This window comes from Acinonyx jubatus, chromosome B1 (genome assembly GCF_027475565.1).
Source record: "Acinonyx jubatus isolate Ajub_Pintada_27869175 chromosome B1, VMU_Ajub_asm_v1.0, whole genome shotgun sequence".
Classification (NCBI taxonomy): domain Eukaryota; kingdom Metazoa; phylum Chordata; class Mammalia; order Carnivora; family Felidae; genus Acinonyx; species Acinonyx jubatus.
The window spans coordinates 39473065-39491602 of record NC_069382.1 but is presented as its reverse complement, the minus strand read 5'-3'; the positions used below and the strand labels follow the sequence as shown (position 1 = coordinate 39491602).

At 44.0% G+C, this 18538-nt stretch overlaps 1 protein-coding gene across 5 annotated transcripts in view; it reads left to right on the top strand.

Moving 5' to 3' along the window:
* The window catches only part of IKBKB (inhibitor of nuclear factor kappa B kinase subunit beta), a 74228-nt gene that overhangs the window by 46870 nt on the left and 8820 nt on the right, over nt 1-18538 (top strand). For 4 of the 5 annotated variants that reach the window (XM_015088488.3, XM_015088491.3, XM_027071455.2 and 1 more), the window contains 13 exons: nt 2546-2634; nt 3695-3784; nt 5861-5985; nt 10068-10175; nt 11336-11465; nt 11831-12025; nt 12886-13000; nt 14342-14465; nt 15021-15172; nt 15353-15414; nt 16466-16587; nt 18234-18283; nt 18391-18490. In XM_015088488.3, the coding sequence (XP_014943974.1) occupies nt 2546-2634; nt 3695-3784; nt 5861-5985; nt 10068-10175; nt 11336-11465; nt 11831-12025; nt 12886-13000; nt 14342-14465; nt 15021-15172; nt 15353-15414; nt 16466-16587; nt 18234-18283; nt 18391-18490 (1462 nt within the window). The remainder of the gene's footprint in view (nt 1-2545; nt 2635-3694; nt 3785-5860; nt 5986-10067; nt 10176-11335; nt 11466-11830; nt 12026-12885; nt 13001-14341; nt 14466-15020; nt 15173-15352; nt 15415-16465; nt 16588-18233; nt 18284-18390; nt 18491-18538) is intronic. The other variant, XM_015088489.3, reaches the window with a different exon arrangement.

Sequence of the window (18538 nt, the reverse complement as noted above, 5' to 3'; positions counted from 1 at the left end):
TTTTAGGATTGTTTGTTCTAGCTCTGTGAAAAATGCTGGTGGTATTTTGATAGAGATTGCATTGAATGCGTAGATTGCTTTGGGTAGTATGGACATTTTAACAATGTTTATTCTTCTAATCGTTGAACATGGAATGCTTTCCCATTTCTTTGTTTCCTCTTCAATTTTCTTTTATTAAGTGGTCTATAATTTTCAGAGTACAGATCTTTTACCTCTTTAGTTAGATATATTATTGTTTTTGGTGCAATTGCAAATGGTATCAATTCCTTGGTTTCTTTTTCTGCTTCTTTGTTATTGGTATATAGAAATGCAACAGATTTCTGCACATTGATTTTATATGCGATTTGCAGTTCCTTTCTAAGTATTTCACTCCAAGCTATGCAATAAGCATCCTTATTTGTATGTTATGAGGCTTTTATTTTTTTACAAGGTAGAGGTGAAAATAATGGGTCAAACAATATGTACATTGTAAGAATTAATAGATATTGCCATATCTCATTCCCAAAAAAAGGCATAGCAATTTTTACTCCTTCTAGCAATGTAGGGAAGTGCCTTTTATTTTCCATCTAAAATCCTTGCCAGTTGAAGAGGGAGTGAAAGACATTTCATTTTGCTTTAATTTACACTTTGTGGACTACTCGGGAGCTCGAGCAACTTTTTGCAGTGTTGTTTGCCATTTGCATTTCTTATGTAAATTACCCCCTTTTCTACTGGAGTTGCTTTCTTACTGATTTGTAAGAACTTGTTGTCCATTAGGCATATTTACTCTTTGGCATATATGTTGCAGATACTTTTTCCCTAGACTTTTTGTCTTTTGACTTTGTGAATGGTGTCATGTTGCCATAAACTTTTAAGACCTTTTTGTGTTGTTTGTATTGCTCTTCTTCATGCCACCTACTTTTCCTCACCTTATGCTACTTTTTCCCCCCTAAATTTCTCCCATAGTATTTTAGAGTTTTTGTTTCTAACACAGATAGGATTTTTTTTTCTTTTTCCATTTCAACTGCATGTAGCTGACATAGAGAAAAGCTATTGATTTGAATATAGTTGTGTTGTTTCCAGATTACTAAATTCTTGCCAGTTTTTAGTCTATTGAGTTTATAAGCATAGAGTCATATCATCTTCAAATAAAGATAATGTTATCACCTTCCAGTGGTTATTCTGTTTTTCTCTTTTGTAGTACAATGAGCTAGGACTTCTGTTAAAGTTATTAAACCTCTTATGGGTGAAAATCACACCCTGCTTGGAGCCTAGGCTGCAGCTGGAGCCCTGTTGCTCTGTGCCTCCTGTATGATGTCCTCATATTTCCTCCTCATAGCCAGTGTTGTGCAGGCTTCTTCCTTCCCAATTGGATTCTTCAAAGTTGGGCATCATAGGAGCACCTGGGTGGCTCAGTCGGTTAAGTGTCTGGCTTTGGCTCAGATCATGATCTTACAGTTTGTGAGTTCGACCCCACATTGGGCTCTCTGCTGTCAACACAGAACCTGCTTCAGATCCTCTGTCCCCTTCTCTCTTTCTGCCCCTCCCCTATTCATTCTTTCTCTTTCTTTCTCCAAATGGACAAATAAGCTTTTTTAAAAAAAATAAAGTTGGGGGGCGCCTGGGTGGCTTGGTCGGTTAAGCGTCCGACTTCCTTCGGCTCAGGTCATGATCTTGCGGCTCGTGAGTTCGAGCCCCGCATCGGGCTCTGTGCTGACCGCTCAGAGCCTGCAGCCTGTTTCAGATTCTGTGTCTCCCTCTCTCTCTGCCCCTCCCCTGTTCATGCTCTGTCTCTCTCTGTCTCAAAAATAAATAAACGTTGGGAAAAAAAAATAAAGTTGGACATCATATCTCTTATGTCCTTCCTAGAGCCTACCAGAGACTGAGCACATAATTAACACATGTTGAACTGTCAGATGCATGAAATATGCTTCTAATCTCTTCTTCCAGGGCTCTCCACTTCTTCCTTGAAGCTTGCTCTGACATCACTGGACTTTAGATCGGATGACCAAAGTACTCTTTGCCCAGAGAGCCCTTCCCCCTTACCCACCCTGTAGAATTTAGAGTTTTGAGCCTAAAGACACCAGAGACATTCCCCTTCTCAAACTTTTCTCAGCATCAGCATCACCTGGAGATCTTGTTAAAACACTGATGGGGGGTGGGGGTGGTCACCCCTAATGTTTCTGACTCAGTAGGTCTGGGGTGGGATGTAAGAATTTTGCATTTCTCAAAGCTCAGATGCTGCTGGTCAAACTGCAGTGCAGTGCAGTGCAGTTTGAGAACCGCTCTCTAGACTAATTGGTGACCTCGTGGATGGAAAGCTAAGAGTTCTTTGCCTGCAGAAGCCAGATTCTTGTGGTGGTCCACATTCTGCTCAAGTAACCAGGTCCCCTTCACTTCACCCCACGAGCTTCTGCCCCGGGCCTTGTCCCTCCATGTGAGTCTGTGAACTGAAAGAGTGCATGTTAGGGGCACACAGTATTCATCTTTCATGGTATAGGCGATTTTGAAATGAAACACATTTTTTAGGTTTAATGAAAATTGACTCCCCTTTCCACCCTCTCAGCCTCTGCACTTAGATACCTTCATGAAAACAGAATCATCCATCGGGATCTGAAACCAGAAAACATCGTCCTGCAGCAAGGAGAACAAAGAGTGAGTGACCCTCCTGGAAAGTCCTGGGCAGTGCCTCAGGGGAGCTGCTCTGGTGATGAAGGAACACACTTTGTATCTTTGTTTATATTTGCATTTCCTTGACTTTATATTTGTTTTGATTCTCTGGGAACAGTTTGATTTGAAACAGAATTAGCAAAAACTCCTGCTCGCAGATTGAGGCAAGTTTGAATGGATCACATTGTTAGTTGCCGGAGTTGCAGGAATCTGATAAGGAAAATGTTTCTCCTCCCACTTCCACCCCAGCCTTTGGGACCAGCACCTCTGGGAAGTAGGCTTTTTGTTTCCCATGTGTTTGAGAGTGTAACTTTTGATGCTAAGCTGGAAACCAGCTCTAAGAGAGCTGAGGGAAGGCAGAGCGAGCTATGGCAGAGAGGAGGCATTTGGAGCTGGTACCTACATATAGAGCCTGGTCCGGCCTGCAGCTTTCCCAGAGCTCCTGGGGACCCTCCTCAGGGGGCCCTCCCGCTTGTGTGTGGCAGTAACCTCCCCATGGGGCTTGGCGCCCGTGCCCTTTCACAGCCTTCTGCTTAGCTGGGGGTGGCAAGCAAGGACTCAGCTGAGTGGAATGTAGTAACCCAACTTGTGGGCCACTCACTCTCTTCTGATAGAGACGTCAGCATTCTGGGCTTGGCCCATAACTATCACAGTGCTCACCTTTGCTCTAGTTCACACTTATTCTTGTAAGTGGTTCTAAGATTTGAGAACTGAAGGCATTTACTGAGAAGGTCTTTCACATCATAAATCCAGTGTAGCAGTCTTGAGGGCTGGTGCATAGTCTGTTCATTTTGACCTCCCTCTGGTGATTAGTTACAGAGCAAGGAGAACATGTGCCTTTTTTTCAGCATTTTTACAGTTATGTCTTCTCTTGCCCTACATCTACCATGTTGGAGGCAGTCTCCTGTGTAAATATTTGGTGGTTATTAGGAACTCAGAATCTAATACCACCTGGGAATTCAGAAATATCCTCTGCTCTGTCACCAGTATTCTCATAACCCTCAGATTTCTCCTTTTTCTTTCTTTCTTTTTTTTTTTTTTCCAGTTAATACACAAAATTATTGACCTAGGATATGCCAAGGAACTGGATCAGGGCAGTCTCTGTACTTCCTTTGTGGGGACCCTGCAATACCTGGTAAGAAATGGGATTTACATGTTTGCTTATCAGCTTTTCCCTGCTGACTGGACTTGTGCGGCTCCTCTCTGTCCTGCTTTCAAGCGTCTAAGTCTTGCCAGCTCTTCAGATGTTCCCAGATGTATAGGAATTGTTGTATGACAGAGACATAATCTGTTCAAGTCAGCACTTTTTCCCAACAGAGGCCCAGTGTAAGGATATGGGCATCTTCTCTGACATTGTCTTTGCTAGTGCGTGCCCTTGAACACATCCCATAACATCTTGGGCTTCAGTATTTTATCTGAAAATAGTTTAAACTAGATGTGTGCTGGTCTGTAGAAGCCACAGTTTCCATGAGGTGTCTCAGGCCACCAAGAAGGAGCTGAGCTCTGAGCTCCCACTCTTTCTTTACATTATTTGGTCTATTTTGGGGTTCTGTTTGAGTCACTCATTCAATTCAGGAAAATGCTGATTGAGTGTAGTCTATGTCTGCGTGCCAGGCACTGTGCTAGAAGCTGGCGATGTGATGGGAAAGAAGACAAGCATTTCCCTGGTCTTTAAAAGAAGCCTAGGGTTTAGTGAGAAAGCAGGCATTACCCCCAAACTTACACAAATAACTAAGAAATTAAAATTGTCATTAAGTGTTACAAAGAGAAAGTGCAGGGTGTTATAAGAATACATATTAGGAGGACCTTATCTTGTCTGGGACCTGAAGGATGAGTAGAAGAAAGGGGCTGGAGGTAGGGGAAAGGAGAGGAAATTGAAGCAAAGGATGTAGTCCATTGGAGGACTAAAAGACATTGAAGGGTTTTAAGTTGGAGAAGGATCAGGTTTACGCTTTGAAAAGACCACTCTTGATACAGAGTGGAGAATGAATTGCATTGAATAAGAGTAAAGAGTGGGCGAATGGTAAGGAGGCTCTGATCGGCAGCTCAGAGCTGGTGGTAGCAGGGGGGAAATAGAAAACTAGTCAAGAAATGCCTAGCAAGAGACCCAGTAAGACCTGGTAATAGATTGCTTGTGGATGGTAACAACCAATAAAATTTTGATTGAATAAAGGGTTCTGCAGTTGTAATAAACAAACAAAAGGTTGAAAGCCACCGGGCTAAATGAGCTTAAGCATTTTATCAAGTTCTTGAAAAAGAAGAAGAAATTCTTTGAAGTCTCTTTGAGTGCATTTATACTCCCGTGGGCTCCATTGATTTATAATGGGCTCCACTGACTTATGACCTGCTCGATGGAGTAGAGTTTTCAGAGTGATGACTCATGCGGAGCTGTGATTCAGGCCCTTGTGTCCCTATCATGTAATTATGTAGGTCCTGCTGAGCGTCCTCTGGAATCCTCATGGGCTCAGCAGAGGTTAAGTCGGGGCACCCCATGCTCTGACCAGGAGGCTCAGTCAAATCCTTCACCTTCAGGAACTAAAACTTCTGCCCACGTAACCAGATCCAGAGCTTGATCTGATCATCCCCCCACTTTTTCCTCTTGGTTTGCACTCCTTGGCCCCTGCAGAAGTGTGACACTTCTAGCCAGACTGCGCACAGTCCTGTCTCCACGCCTTTGCTTGTGATGGTCCTTTCTAGAACGTCTCCTCGCAGACACTCATGTGAGGAGCCTTTTTCAGAACCAAGTTCCATGCCCACCTAGTTACTCCAGCTGTCTCTGCTTGGGCAGCAGTCATGCATCTGGCTTTTTTCCTACCTGATTATAAACATCCTGTCCCATTGTACGACCACATGTCCTAAATATATGTATTATGCATTTGGTGTATACAGCCTGGTATCATTTTCCTTGTTGTATGTAACTTCCCACCTGGACACTGCCCTCAAGAGGTATATAATGTACTCTGGTCTACCTAAAAATACCTCTAGGGACCCTTGTGTTAGCATCGGGAGTGAATGAGGTAGAGAAAAATTCTAGATACCACTGGCTACACAGGTGGTCACCCCCTCACCCTTGAGTGGACATGCCAGTACCCTCTGGATGGAGTCGGGCAGGTGTGGACACACAATTAGAAGGGCTGGTTGCCCCCTCCTGTGGTGGCTCCTCGGAAAAGGAAGCAGCTCAGGTGTTTCCCCACCTCATGTTCTTCTACAGGCCCCGGAACTCCTGGAGCAGCAGAAGTACACAGTGACTGTGGACTACTGGAGCTTCGGCACCTTGGCTTTTGAGTGCATCACAGGCTTCCGACCTTTCCTCCCTAACTGGCAGCCCGTGCAGTGGTAAGTGAGGGACCGGGGCCTGTGGGTGGGGCCAGGAGTGCCACCTGAAGGGAAGAGGGTGTCCCTCTACCTTAGACATGTCCTTCACCTGTTTCCATCTCATGGGACACTCCAGCCTGGGCCCGAAACTTCAGTGATCTGTCTCCCAAAGAGGAAGTCCTGTTAGGGCCCAGCATGTGGGCAGTCCAGGCTCCAAAAACCTAGAGAAGTAGAACAATTGTTAAGTATGATACCGTATAAAGGATGTTTGCCCTGTGTTTAGTAGCAACATGCCAGTACATTTATAGACTGTTGCATACATGTGTGCACTTTCACTGAGGATGCTGTGGATTAGTAGACAAATAAAGGAGATGTACACATGACAAAGGAGAAGTATTTACATGGAAATGTATTGTCTGCAAATTTTATTATGCTTAAATATTTATTTATTTATTTACTTATTTATTCATTCATTCATTCATTTATTATTTTTGAGAGAGAGAGTGACTGGGAGGGGCAGAGAGAGAGGGAGAGAGAGAATCCCAAGCAGGCTCCATGCTGTCACTGCAGAGCCCGACACGGGGCTCGAATGCACAAACAATGTGATCATGACTTGACTGAAACCAAGAGTCAGACACTTAACCAACTGAGCCACTCAGGCACCCCTAAATTTTTGTTTTAAAAGCATTAGGGGCGCCTGGGTGGCTCAGTCGGTTGAGCGTCCGATTTCGCCTCAGGTCATGATCTCACAGTCTGTGAGTTCGAGCCCCATATTGGGCTCTGTGCTGATGGCTCAGAGCCTGGAGCCTGCTTCTGATTCTGTGTCTCCCTCTCTCTCTGCCCCTTCCCTGCTCATGCTCTGTCTCTCTCTGTCTCAAAAATAAATAAAAACATTAAGAAAAAAAATTAAAAAAAAAAAGCATAAGAAAGTGCCTTAAAATGTAAACCAATGTGTACACAAATAAGTTACCAAAAAAAAAAATTTATTAATAAAAAAACCAAAGGACATACTTAAGTTTTAAAAGAATTACTCTGTATCTTAACATTTTTTATTACAAAAATAAGTGTTCATTGTATATGTGAAGGTTAATCATTATCAAAATACATAGTTTAAAAATTAACATGCCCCTAAATCAGGTTTCATTCAGAGTGTTCCTTGGGAGGCCACACCCTGATGTGAATGATGCTACTGTTGTTTCAAATTTTGTTTTTATTTCCAGTTTTTGTGTGTCTTTTTGGAGCAGTAATAAGTTCACATGGTTCAAGCTTCCAAAGGTATAAAAAGAGTATGCACTGAAAAGTCATCTCTTACTGGCCTCCCAGCCACCTGGCTTCCTTTCTGACAGGCACCTGATACCACTGGTTGTCAGTATGCTTCCAAGGGTGTTCCATACGGGTACGAATTGACCTGTTTCTCTGTTGGCTCGTTTATGTTTCACCCCTTTCCTACATCAGTTGATGGCACAGTAGGAACTATGCTGCATGTGCTCTCAGAGCATTTTTACACCATGAAAATTAGCTTCACAAAATCCAGAAACAACCACTATGAACATTTTTGTGCATCTCCGGGTTCCTCAGTATATGTGTTATACTTCAAAAAAAAAAAAAATACACAAATAAATTATTGTACATACTCTCATATAACCTACTTTTCAGTCTTACTATTGAAAATGCTTTATGTTTTTCCGTTATTTGTAATAATTTCTGTTTGGTATTCAAATGAGTGGCTATACTGGAATTTATTTAACTTATGCACCGTTATTGGAAGCATGGGTAGTTTATAATTTTTACTTCTTAAAATAAAACCAAGAATAACATCCTTATAAGGAAATCCTTGTATATCCATGATTATTTCCCTAGGATAATTCCTAGGAGTGGAATTTACTGATCAAAGATTATACACATTTTAGAGGTTTTTGATATGTATTGAGCATTTGCTCAACAGAAAGGTTGTATAAATAATGTTTTTACCAGGAACATACAAAGCTGCCCTTTTCACCACACTGTTGTTAACACTGGCTACTATCATTTTTCTGAATGCTTTTCTGGAAGTAGTGAAAACATTAAGTTTTTAAAAGGATAGGTATTTACATCATGAATTATTTATTTCTAAGATATAACCTTGGAAATCAATTCTAGAAGAGTGTTTTTATGTGTTGGCAATCCAGTTCAGTCAGCACGTATAAGCCAAACACTGAAAATTTCAGCAGAGGTGAAAGAGGCCAGGTCCCTGCTCTTCAAGAGTCTGGTGAAGTGGCAAAGTACGCCCTCCTGTGGTGATTTATTTTAAAACAAGCAATAATTGGGGCGCCTGGGTGGCTCAGTCAAGCGTCCAACTTCAGCTCAGGTCATGATCTCACTGTTTGTGGGTTCGAGCCCCACATTGGGTTCTGTGCTGACAGCTCGGAGCCTGGAGCCTGCTTCAGATTCTGTATCTCCCTCTCTCTGCCCCTGCCCTACCGTGCTCTCTCTCTCAAAAATAAAAATAAACATGAAAAAAAAGTTTTTTAGAAAATAAAAAAATAAAACAAGCAATACTTGACCTGCACAGGTTCTGGAATATTGAGGAATTAGCTCATTAATTTATAATCATACCATATACTGTATATCTATACATCAATAGTGTTTTTAACTAACCAAGAAATTGTTGCATTTCTTTAGTTCCAATGTTGAGCTTTTCCATTATTTTTAATAAGATGAGTTAAAATCCATTAGAACCAGAAGAACAAGTACTATTTGAAAATGTATCCCTGATGTCTTGGCATCTTTATTGTAAGTCTGTTGTCTGCAGAATCAGCTTCTTAGAACTCCCTTCCCCGGTGCTGGGAGACCAGCTGATGCTTTCAAGTAGGCTACTTGGATGCCCAGTCAGGAGCTGTTCAGTGGACAAGTTTGTGAAAAGTGGCTGTCTCACCTGCTTTGTAATGCCTTAGAGAACCTTTTAAAAAATTCAGTCTCTCCTCTCAGATGGCAGATGGATAGTAATTTCCGGACAGATGTGATTTGAGCTTTATAATTCTATTACAATCCTACTTTGAAATACATTACAGGACCTAAGCAATAAGCATTTTATTTACTACAGCTTTTATTTTTACAATTTCCCATGGACAGACTATTCCATTAGAGGATCATCTGTGTCATTTGTATGTGACGACAGTCTTGGTACACCTGCCTTACAGTAGTCACTGTTCCAGCCAGAGCTGTGATCCACCAGCCTCTGCCACATGCCAGTTCCAGCTAGGCCAGCTTACCCCTTGCCAACGAGAAGTGTTCAGGACTAAGACATTTTTATCTGAATTTCCCAGGTGTTTTTGGAAAGGAAAGACTTGGACATTCACACAGTGTAGAAAGAACAGCAGACTTTGGATTTGAGTCCCTAGTTCTGCCACTCTTTAGTTGTGTGGCCTTGGGCAAGTCACCTGATCTGTATTTCCTTACCACTGAATGGGGAACTAAAAACAGTGTCTACCACCTGGGGTTATCATGGCAAAGAAGTATGTGTTCAGTGTCCAAGTACTTGGTTATCTATGAAGCATTATTCAAATTTAAGTTATCTTCCTCATCACCAAAAAGATTTGAAACTAGTTGGGTTTAAATTTTTTTTCCCTTCAAATACTATTTCAGATGCATCAATAAGTGCTCTAAATTGGGAAATGTAACAGTTCATTCACCATTAGAGATCATATCTAGCCATGTGCATTTAGAGGGAAGTACACTGTGCACGCATGTATTGTGCGTTATTTCCTGTAAATGTGATCTGCACGCAGTGATCCTGGTTTGGAAGTTCTAATTTTATCCTCTTTCAAAACATAAATGTTGGATTAGATAAGATGAAAAGTAGAGAAAATGATAAGGATAAGCGAAGGATGAGATAAGGAGTCAGTAGTACTGGCTGTGGAACTCTAGGCACAGGATGGTTGATGACTCTACTTCAGGCAGTACAGACTATTGCGCTCGGAAGGAAGCCATCCTAGCAGGAAGCAAATGCACTGTTACCCAAAGATAGAATCACGACCTGGGGGTATCCTGTACAGTTGTAAAGCGGTATGTTACCAAAGTACAATGTCTCCTGCCTGCTAAGTGACTTAAGGGCTGTATTGCAGGCATTCCAAAGTCCGGCAGAAGAGTGAGATGGACATTGTTGTCAGTGAAGACTTGAATGGAGCGGTGAAGTTTTCCAGCTCCTTACCCTATCCCAATAATCTGAACAGGTAAGGCCCAGTGGCACTTCTCCTCTATGCGGTTTTCTTCCTTTTTCAGAAATAGATGTCTGCGGTGACATCTGATAGCTTTTAAATAGATTATCAAGGTATCCTGTGACTAGGAATTTGACATAATCGTCTCAGTCATCAACTTAGAATGGATTCCCACCCCTCACCCTGTCTAGAAATCATCTCTTTTCTAAATTCACACAGTAATTTATCTGTACCTCTTACCACCCTTAGTAGTTTCTACCTTGTACTACATTTGGTTTTGCATAGCGTTTGTCTCCTAGTCAACTGTAAGCCTTTTCAGGGTAGGGGATTTCTACTTTACTTCTCTTTGCACTCCTGTGTAGCCTCATACTGTGTCATAGTCAACAAATAAACCTTTGTAGTTTGAACAGCATTGCAATCTCGTCTTAGAGCCAAAATAACAGCAGCAATACCAGCGTTGAGTAATAGTACAAAAGCAAGTGGCAAGGCAGTCACAAACAACTGAGTAGCACGGAAAATAATCACCATAAATATTTAGAGGATGGGGAGAGAGGTACTGTGTGGATTAGAGTTGTATGGAATGACTTTGGATGAGCTAGAACTTTCTGGAAGGATCTGGAAAGATGTGCAGGACATGGATGGATGGATGAAGAGGAAGGAAATTCAAGGGGAAGGAGTGAGGGGAGCAAAGGCATGTTTCAGGAGGCAGTGAGTAGGGAGTTGGCCTCTGTGGAGGCTGAGAGTGCCTCCATGAGGTAGGTCTGTATCCAGGAAGGGGCATGAACTGTGTTGTGGGAACCACGAGTGCCTTTGCAGGTAGGGGTGGATTAACAAAATAAATCTGGCAGTATGGGGTCTAGATTGTGTGGGGGCATTGCCTAGAGGTGGGACATGCCTGTAAAGTGTATTTAAAGAACTTCACAGATCATTCTCATGCAGCCAGGTGGAAGTTCAGTCTATTGAGAAATCCTGAATTTCAGGGGGTGTTGTAGCAGATCAGAGAGGGGATAAGCACCTGAATCATTAGTTTGGCTTTCCGTCAGATTAATTCATCTTCAGTCATCACATGTTGGTTGCCATGGGTGTGAGTATGGTGAATGTATGTGGGGTGTGCATGGTAAGGCCACCTGAGGATGGTGTTGGAGCTGTCCCCTCCTACGCTGTGCTCTTCTCAGCGTCCTGGCACAGCGACTTGAGAAGTGGCTGCAGCTGATGCTGATGTGGCACCCACGACAGAGGGGCACCGATCCTGTGTATGGTCCCAATGGCTGTTTCAAGGCCCTGGATGACATCTTAAACCTAAAGGTGAGTGTGGAGCCAGGTTAGCCTGAAGGCAGTAGGTCCCCAGTGGGCTGTGGCAGGGCTGGGGAAAAAAGAAGAGCTCCTTCAAAAGCAAGTCATGGGCCATCTGAGCTGTGGAAAGGGAGGCCCCTGTGAGAGCATCTGCCCCCATGCTAGTTGACATCGGCTGTAAGGTCACACTGTGAACAAACAGCAGCATTAAAGACCAGAATGTGTGAACTCTGGGCACCGAGGCTCCCTTCCTTCCGACTAGCCCCTTTCTTCGTGTGGCTGGGAAATGTTGGGAGGAGCAGACGATCCAGGCAAGTAGGTGGGCCTCTCTGTAAAGATGGGTTTTTGTTTCCAATAACATCTGGGTTGTGTTGCAGCTGGTTCATATCTTGAACATGGTCACAGGCATCATTCACACGTATCCAGTGACAGAGGATGAGAGTCTGCAGAGCTTAAAGGCCAGAATCCAGAATGACACAGGGATCCCCGAGGAGGACCAGGAGCTGCTGCAAGAAGCTGGTCTGGCATTGATCCCTGACAAGCCGGCTACTCAGTGTATTTCAGAGGGCAAGGTGAAGCCCTGTTCCCTAAGGATGCCCTGCTTTTCCTGGCTTTGCTTCCAGGGGAACTAACTGCGCATTCAGATCTCAGCTCTACTTTGTCACATAATGCAGATAACTGCCTGGTTTTTTAGTTGGAATGTGAGATCCTCTGCATGGTGTAATAGGAGACATGAATCCCTGCACACTTGACTTGGTACTTTCAGACCACTCAGAGCGCCTTTCTGTGGGCTCTGTTGCCAAAGCAGTGCTTCATTCCTCCGAGTCAACCAAAACTGTTGTGTATAGAACAGTGCTGATGACCACAGCAATGCAAGATGTGGTCCCTGCCCCCAAAGAACTGATAAAGTTAATGTGTGAGAAACAACCATGGGATAGGACGGAGAGACCGAACATTTAAATTGCACAGTAAAGATAATAGAGAATAAGACCGTAATAAGTTGTGATTGAGGGATGTGTTTGGATAATAAACGTACAAGGGGGCTCCTTGGGTGGGTCAGTCAGTTAAGAGTCTGACTCTTGGTTTCAGCTCAGTTCAGGATCTCATGGTTTGTGGTTTTGAGCCCTGCTTTGGGCTCTGTGCTGACAGCATGGAGCCTGCTTGGGATTCTCTCTATGTCCCTCTATCTCTTCCCCTCCCCTCCCTCAAAAATAAATAATAAAATAAACATCTAAAAAAAAAAGTGTAAAAGGACCAGGAAAGGGACGTGTAGGCTGGAGTCATTAAGAAAGGCTTTATGGGTGCTCAGTACTTGCTGGCTGAAGATGATGCCATTGGGAAATAGTGGGGAACGCCCTGAAATCTCTGTTATTACTTGGAAAAGGAAGGGGTGGCATCCACAAGATCTCATCTTCCTCTTATCCTTTTGCAGCTGAATGAGGGCCGCACATTGGACATGGATCTCGTCTTTCTCTTTGACAACAGTAAAATCACATATGAGACTCAGATCTCACCACGGCCCCAACCTGAAAGTGTCAGCTGTATCCGTAAGAAGATCATTGGTTTTGTTTTTGTTTTTATTTTTTAATCACTTATGGGGTGCCTGGGTGGCTCAGTCAGTTAAGTGCCAGACTTTGGCTCAGGTCATGATCTCACAGTTCATGGGTTCAAACTCCACAATGGTCTCTGTGCTGACAGCTCGGAGCCTGGAGCCTACTTCAGATTCTGTGTATCCATCTTTCTCTGCACCTCCCCCACTCGCTTTTGATCTCTCTCAAAAATAAACATTAAAAAAAATCTTTTTTTAAATAATCACTTACAATGCTTGGAACAGGGTAGGAGGGACAGACATGGACTAGCGGAGGGGTCCACACCAAGGAGATGCGCTTATCCAGTCCCTGGGGCAACCTTCTTTACTTGGGACTTAGGGGTAGCCCAGCCAAAAAAGAGTAAAGGAAGTCTTCAATTTCAACCTCACAAATAGAATTCTAAACCTAGGACAGAGAATACTGCCTGTATGCCTCTGAACTTGATCGAATCAGATGGCCATTTTACTTATTTTTGAAGTTTTATTTATATTTTGTACATGATAGAAAAAAATCAAAAGGTACAAAAGAATATACAGTAACAAGCCAGCCTCTCTTCCCAATTTCCCAGTTTCTTCCAGGGAAACCACTCCTGTCAAGTTCTTGGGTATACCTTCCAGGGGTATTCTATGCATTATAAAGTGTATAGGTATTTTTCCCCCCCAACATATGGTAACATACAACATGTACTGTTCTGCACCTGCCTTTTTCACTTAATAATATATTTTAGAAAATTTTTCCCCTGCTGGTGCATATGGAGCTGCCTATTTTTAATACTTGTGTAATATTCCATTGTATGGGTGGTAGATGGACATTTTAATGCATCCACCATTCCTGCTATCACACACACACACACACACACACACACACACACACACTTAGAATAAGCAGATCTAGGGTCGAGAGTCTTAGCTCCAGACTTACTGCTTATTTAATGATGTTCCAGTACTACTGGGTGAAGCTGAATCTGTAGAAAACTTCATATGACTTTAAATATTTGTAAACATAAAGGTTTCTGTTGAAAGCATAAGAGTCTGTGTACATGTAATTGATTCCATGTGGTTCGCAAAGTGTTTCTTCAAATAAGTAGGTATTTACTGACTGGTACATGCTTGTGCTATTAATGGGATACAAAAAATGTATGTGACAGTAACCAGGCTTAACACCCAAAAAGGTTATGTGATAGCATAGTAGTTTAGTTATATAACTGAAAAATGTAAAAGTGCCAGTGATGTCACAAGGCATGACGTGGTTAATCGCAGGGCAGTTTTTCTCTGACGGTTGCATATGTCTCTGTTCCAGTTCAAGAGCCCAAGAGGAACCTCTCCTTCTTCCAGCTGAGGAAAGTGTGGGGCCAGGTTTGGCACAGCATCCAGACCCTGAAGGAGGACTGTAACCGGCTACAGCAGGGACAGCGAGCTGCCATGTATTATGCCAGGCGGTTTGGGACTTAATTTAAAATCGCGTGGTGGCTTTTTCCACAGGGAGGTGGCAGAGGCAGGGGCCCAGAAGCAACTGCTAGGACAGACAAGAGGGAGACGCTGGTTTGGACAGGCAGGAAGTGGTCAGGTGGGCAGGATTGAGGGAGGCCCTTTTAGACTTTATGAGGTGAGTGAGGTCAGCACATGGAGCTGTAAACTGAGGGGTGGGCTGGCAGAACTAGGGGCAGATTTTGGAATGTGGAAAAGTTCATTGCAGTCTGGGTCAGCAAAGCTCCCCTGATTGTCATGCTGGGGTCTGCCTGACTCTTTCCCCTGGGATATGACTAACTGGGGTTATTGGCCCTTTGTGTGGTACTTTGCCTTATTCCAGTGCTGGCGGAGGGCTAGGAAATTGTATGATTATAAGTGGCTACTTTTGATACAATAATAATAATTATAGTAGGGATCTGCCTTGGCATTTGAGGTGGTTTTGCTGTTGTACAGGAAATGGTATTTGGATCCCAAACATGCCTGAAGGCTGTTTTTTGTGGTCCCTGCAGGATGAATCTCCTCCGGAATAATAGCTGCCTCTCCAAGATGAAGAATTCTATGGCTTCCATGTCTCAGCAGCTCAAAGCCAAGTTGGATTTCTTTAAAACCAGCATCCAGATTGACCTGGAGAAGTACAGTGAGCAGACAGAATTTGGGATCAGTGAGTGTACTCTCTGTAATGAGTTTGGAAAAACCATTACTGTCTCCCCCCCCCCCCCCCCCCCCGCTTCCTAAGATTTCTTTTGCCTCTTATAATTTAGTTGCTTGTGTCTATTTTGGTTTTGTGGTGTTTTCATTTTGTTTTTCTTTTTTTTTTTTTTTCCTACATTTTTTTTTCCAGCATCAGATAAACTGCTGCTGGCCTGGAGGGAAATGGAACAGGCTGTGGAGCTCTGTGGGCGGGTAGGAGACTTGTTTTAGATTCCTATCCTTACCGAGGGGGGTGAGGCTTCATACAACCTTTTCTCACTCTCTCCTCGAACACCAAATCCATCTTGTACGTCCAAAATCAGGAGGTCTTCGCCATGCTCTCTGACCCTAACTGGGACTTGATGGGAAGAGGCCAGGCTGGTAGCCAGTAAAGAGGAGGCCCATGGTGGCAGATGCAGGAGCTGTGCAGACCTGGTGTGCATTTGAACAAGGCGCAAAATGTGAAGTGTCCTTACGGGAAGCCCAGGCCTCTTCCTATCAGAAAGGGCCTCAGATGAATGATCAACACTCCATCGGGCTGGGGGGTTTGCCTAGTTTTGTTGGGACACTAAATCCATAGGGAAGAAAAAGTCTAAGCATAAAGTTTTAGGACAGCATAAATCAAACACCACTGAAAAACGTTAATTGTGAGGCAAGGGAAGGAAGTATGGCTTAGTGATCTTCACACAAATTGAAGACCGAAGCCTCCAAGACCTTTTCTGGGCTTTTTACTATATCTATATCTATATTATTATCTATACTATTATTATCTATACTATTTACTATATCTATATTTAGATGTCTTCTCTGACCAGAGAGACAGTGAGTGCTCCAGCCCATCCTGGCACTCACATCCAGAATCTCCGATAGAGAGGAGCCCAGGCCTCCCAATGTGGGATGGCATTGGGGTAGACAAATTAAGGGAAGAGAAAGGAATATGCATTGGGCTCTTCTCTATGCCAGGTACCGTGCCAGATACTTTACATACTGTATCTTATCTCACCCTTAAAATGGCCCCATTAGAAGCCTATTTTATGGCAGAGGAAACTGCAGCTCAGGAGTTAGGTGCTTTCCCCATGGGTCACACAGCTAGAAAGTGGTAGACCCGAGATCCAAACCCAGGCCTTCTGACTCCAGAGTCTCTGTCCCTTCTAGCCAGTCACCTGAGAGTCTTCGGTGAGTTTGGAACGTGTCCCCCCCCCCCCCCCCCCCCCAAATCTTGCATCTCAGAACGCCCTTATTACATCAGTTGACATTAGCACAGCTTTTTCATCAGGAGAATGAAGTGAAGCACCTGGTGGAGCGGATGATGGCGCTGCAGACCGACATTGTGGACCTGCAGAGGAGCCCCATGGGGCGGAAGCAGGGGGGAACGCTGGACGACCTGTGAGTACCGACCCGGTGTCCGGCCAAACCCACAGACGCCCCAGCCAAACTTCCATACATGTGTTGAGATCTTCTAAGGATTCAAGTGTGGTTATCACAGAAGCTCTGTGAGACCATTCTATAGAGTGTGATCCATTGGCAAAGCATCTTGGCATGTTCCAGATGAGTTGCAGAGATGAGCAAAGGGCCAGTCACCATCACTGTCAGCCTTCATTTCCATATCTAGCAAGTGTTGAGAAGAATTGTCCGACCTCACGGAGTTGTGAAGATCAATTCAGATGATTCAGATAGAGCAGGAGTTCATCATCTTTAAAGTCTGTGATGCAGGAGCTTTAACCATGGCACCAGACGTCACTGTTCATGCAGCCCACCCTGATCCAGGTGTGGCTCAAAGAGCAGAAAGTAGAACAGAGAAGGAAACCAGCAGGTCTTAAGATTTTGAACCCGGGAACTGTTCATTTGAGTCTTTATCAGGAATCTGGCCTTGGCTCTGGGAGGTGATAAGGTGCCCAGGCAAAGCAGTCCTACCTGAAGGAAAGCCAGATGAGAGGGAGCAGGCGAGCTGCCTCAAACTCTTGGGAGCTCCCACTTGGGCTCAGCACTGTCCTCCAGTGCCTTTACCAGGATTCTCAGGACCAGAATCTCGAACATCAGAAATCTGATGATTCATTTAAAAAGAAAGAAGAAATCTGATGATTCGTATTCTGTATTTTCTCAAGTTATTTAACCCATTATTCTCCTTTAGTTTTCAACATTTTTTATTTATTTTTGGGACAGAGAGAGACAGAGCATGAACGGGGGAGGGGCAGAGAGAGAGGGAGACACAGAATCGGAAACAGGCTCCAGGCTGTGAGCCATCAGCCCAGAGCCTGACGCGGGGCTCGAACTCACAGACCGCGAGATCGTGACCTGGCTGAAGTCAGACGCTTAACCGACTGCGCCACCCAGGCGCCCCAGTTCTCTTTTAGTTTTCAAATGAGAGTCACCTCTGAAATGTCAGGTAGTTTCAGTGTGTTGAGGTGGAAAAGGGATAGAAGTTTGTGTCTACCCTTGGGCTTGAGTTCTCACGGGGAGCCCGTGTTCTCCAGGCTTAGGTCCAGTGATGGCACTGGAATCACCATTGCAGAAGCCACGTGGACAGGAAATTCCAAGGGACAGAGTAGAACCTCCCTTTCTTAAGATTCTTTCTCATTAGGGATGCCTGGGTGGCTTAGTTGCTTAAGCATCTGACTCTTGGTTTCGGCTCAGGTCACCATCTCGCAGTTTGTGAGTTTGAGCCCCAAGTTGGGCTCTGCACTGACAGCATGGAGCCTGCTTATGAGTCTCTCTCTCCCTGTCTCTCTACCCCTCCCTTGCTTGCTCTCTCTGTCTCTCTCTCTCAAAGTAAATACAAATAAACTTTAAAAAAAAGAGAAAAGAGATTCTCTTGGAGAGAAGGGCGAGGTTTGATAACGAGAGCCATCAGTTCCTCATCATAGGCATCACCTATAGTATCACCAGGAGTAGTAATTTCCTCCAGTCAAAGCATAGTGCTGGTCTTGCTTCTAAAAGTCAGTGATTCTACTGGCAGGAATTGACTAACCAGTGTCCCACATGTGCTTATTTGACCTCACATCTTGACAGAGTTTCTCCTTTGTATATTTCAGAGAAGAGCAAGCGAGGGAGCTTTACAGGAGACTTCGGGAAAAACCCAGAGGTTAGTGGGCCATTCTGTCTGCCACACGTGCCTGGTTCTGTCATGTGTATGGCGTTGACACTCTGCCAGCCACTGGAGGAACTGTGGGACTCTTTGCCTCTTTCCAGACCAACGAACTGATGGTGACAGTCTTGAAATGGTCCGGCTGCTTCTTCAGGCCATCCAAGGCTTTGAGAAGAAAGTGCGAGTGATTTATACGCAGCTCAGGTATCCGCCCCAACTTCCCTTCTCCAGGGTGGAATTCAGAGAAGCGGC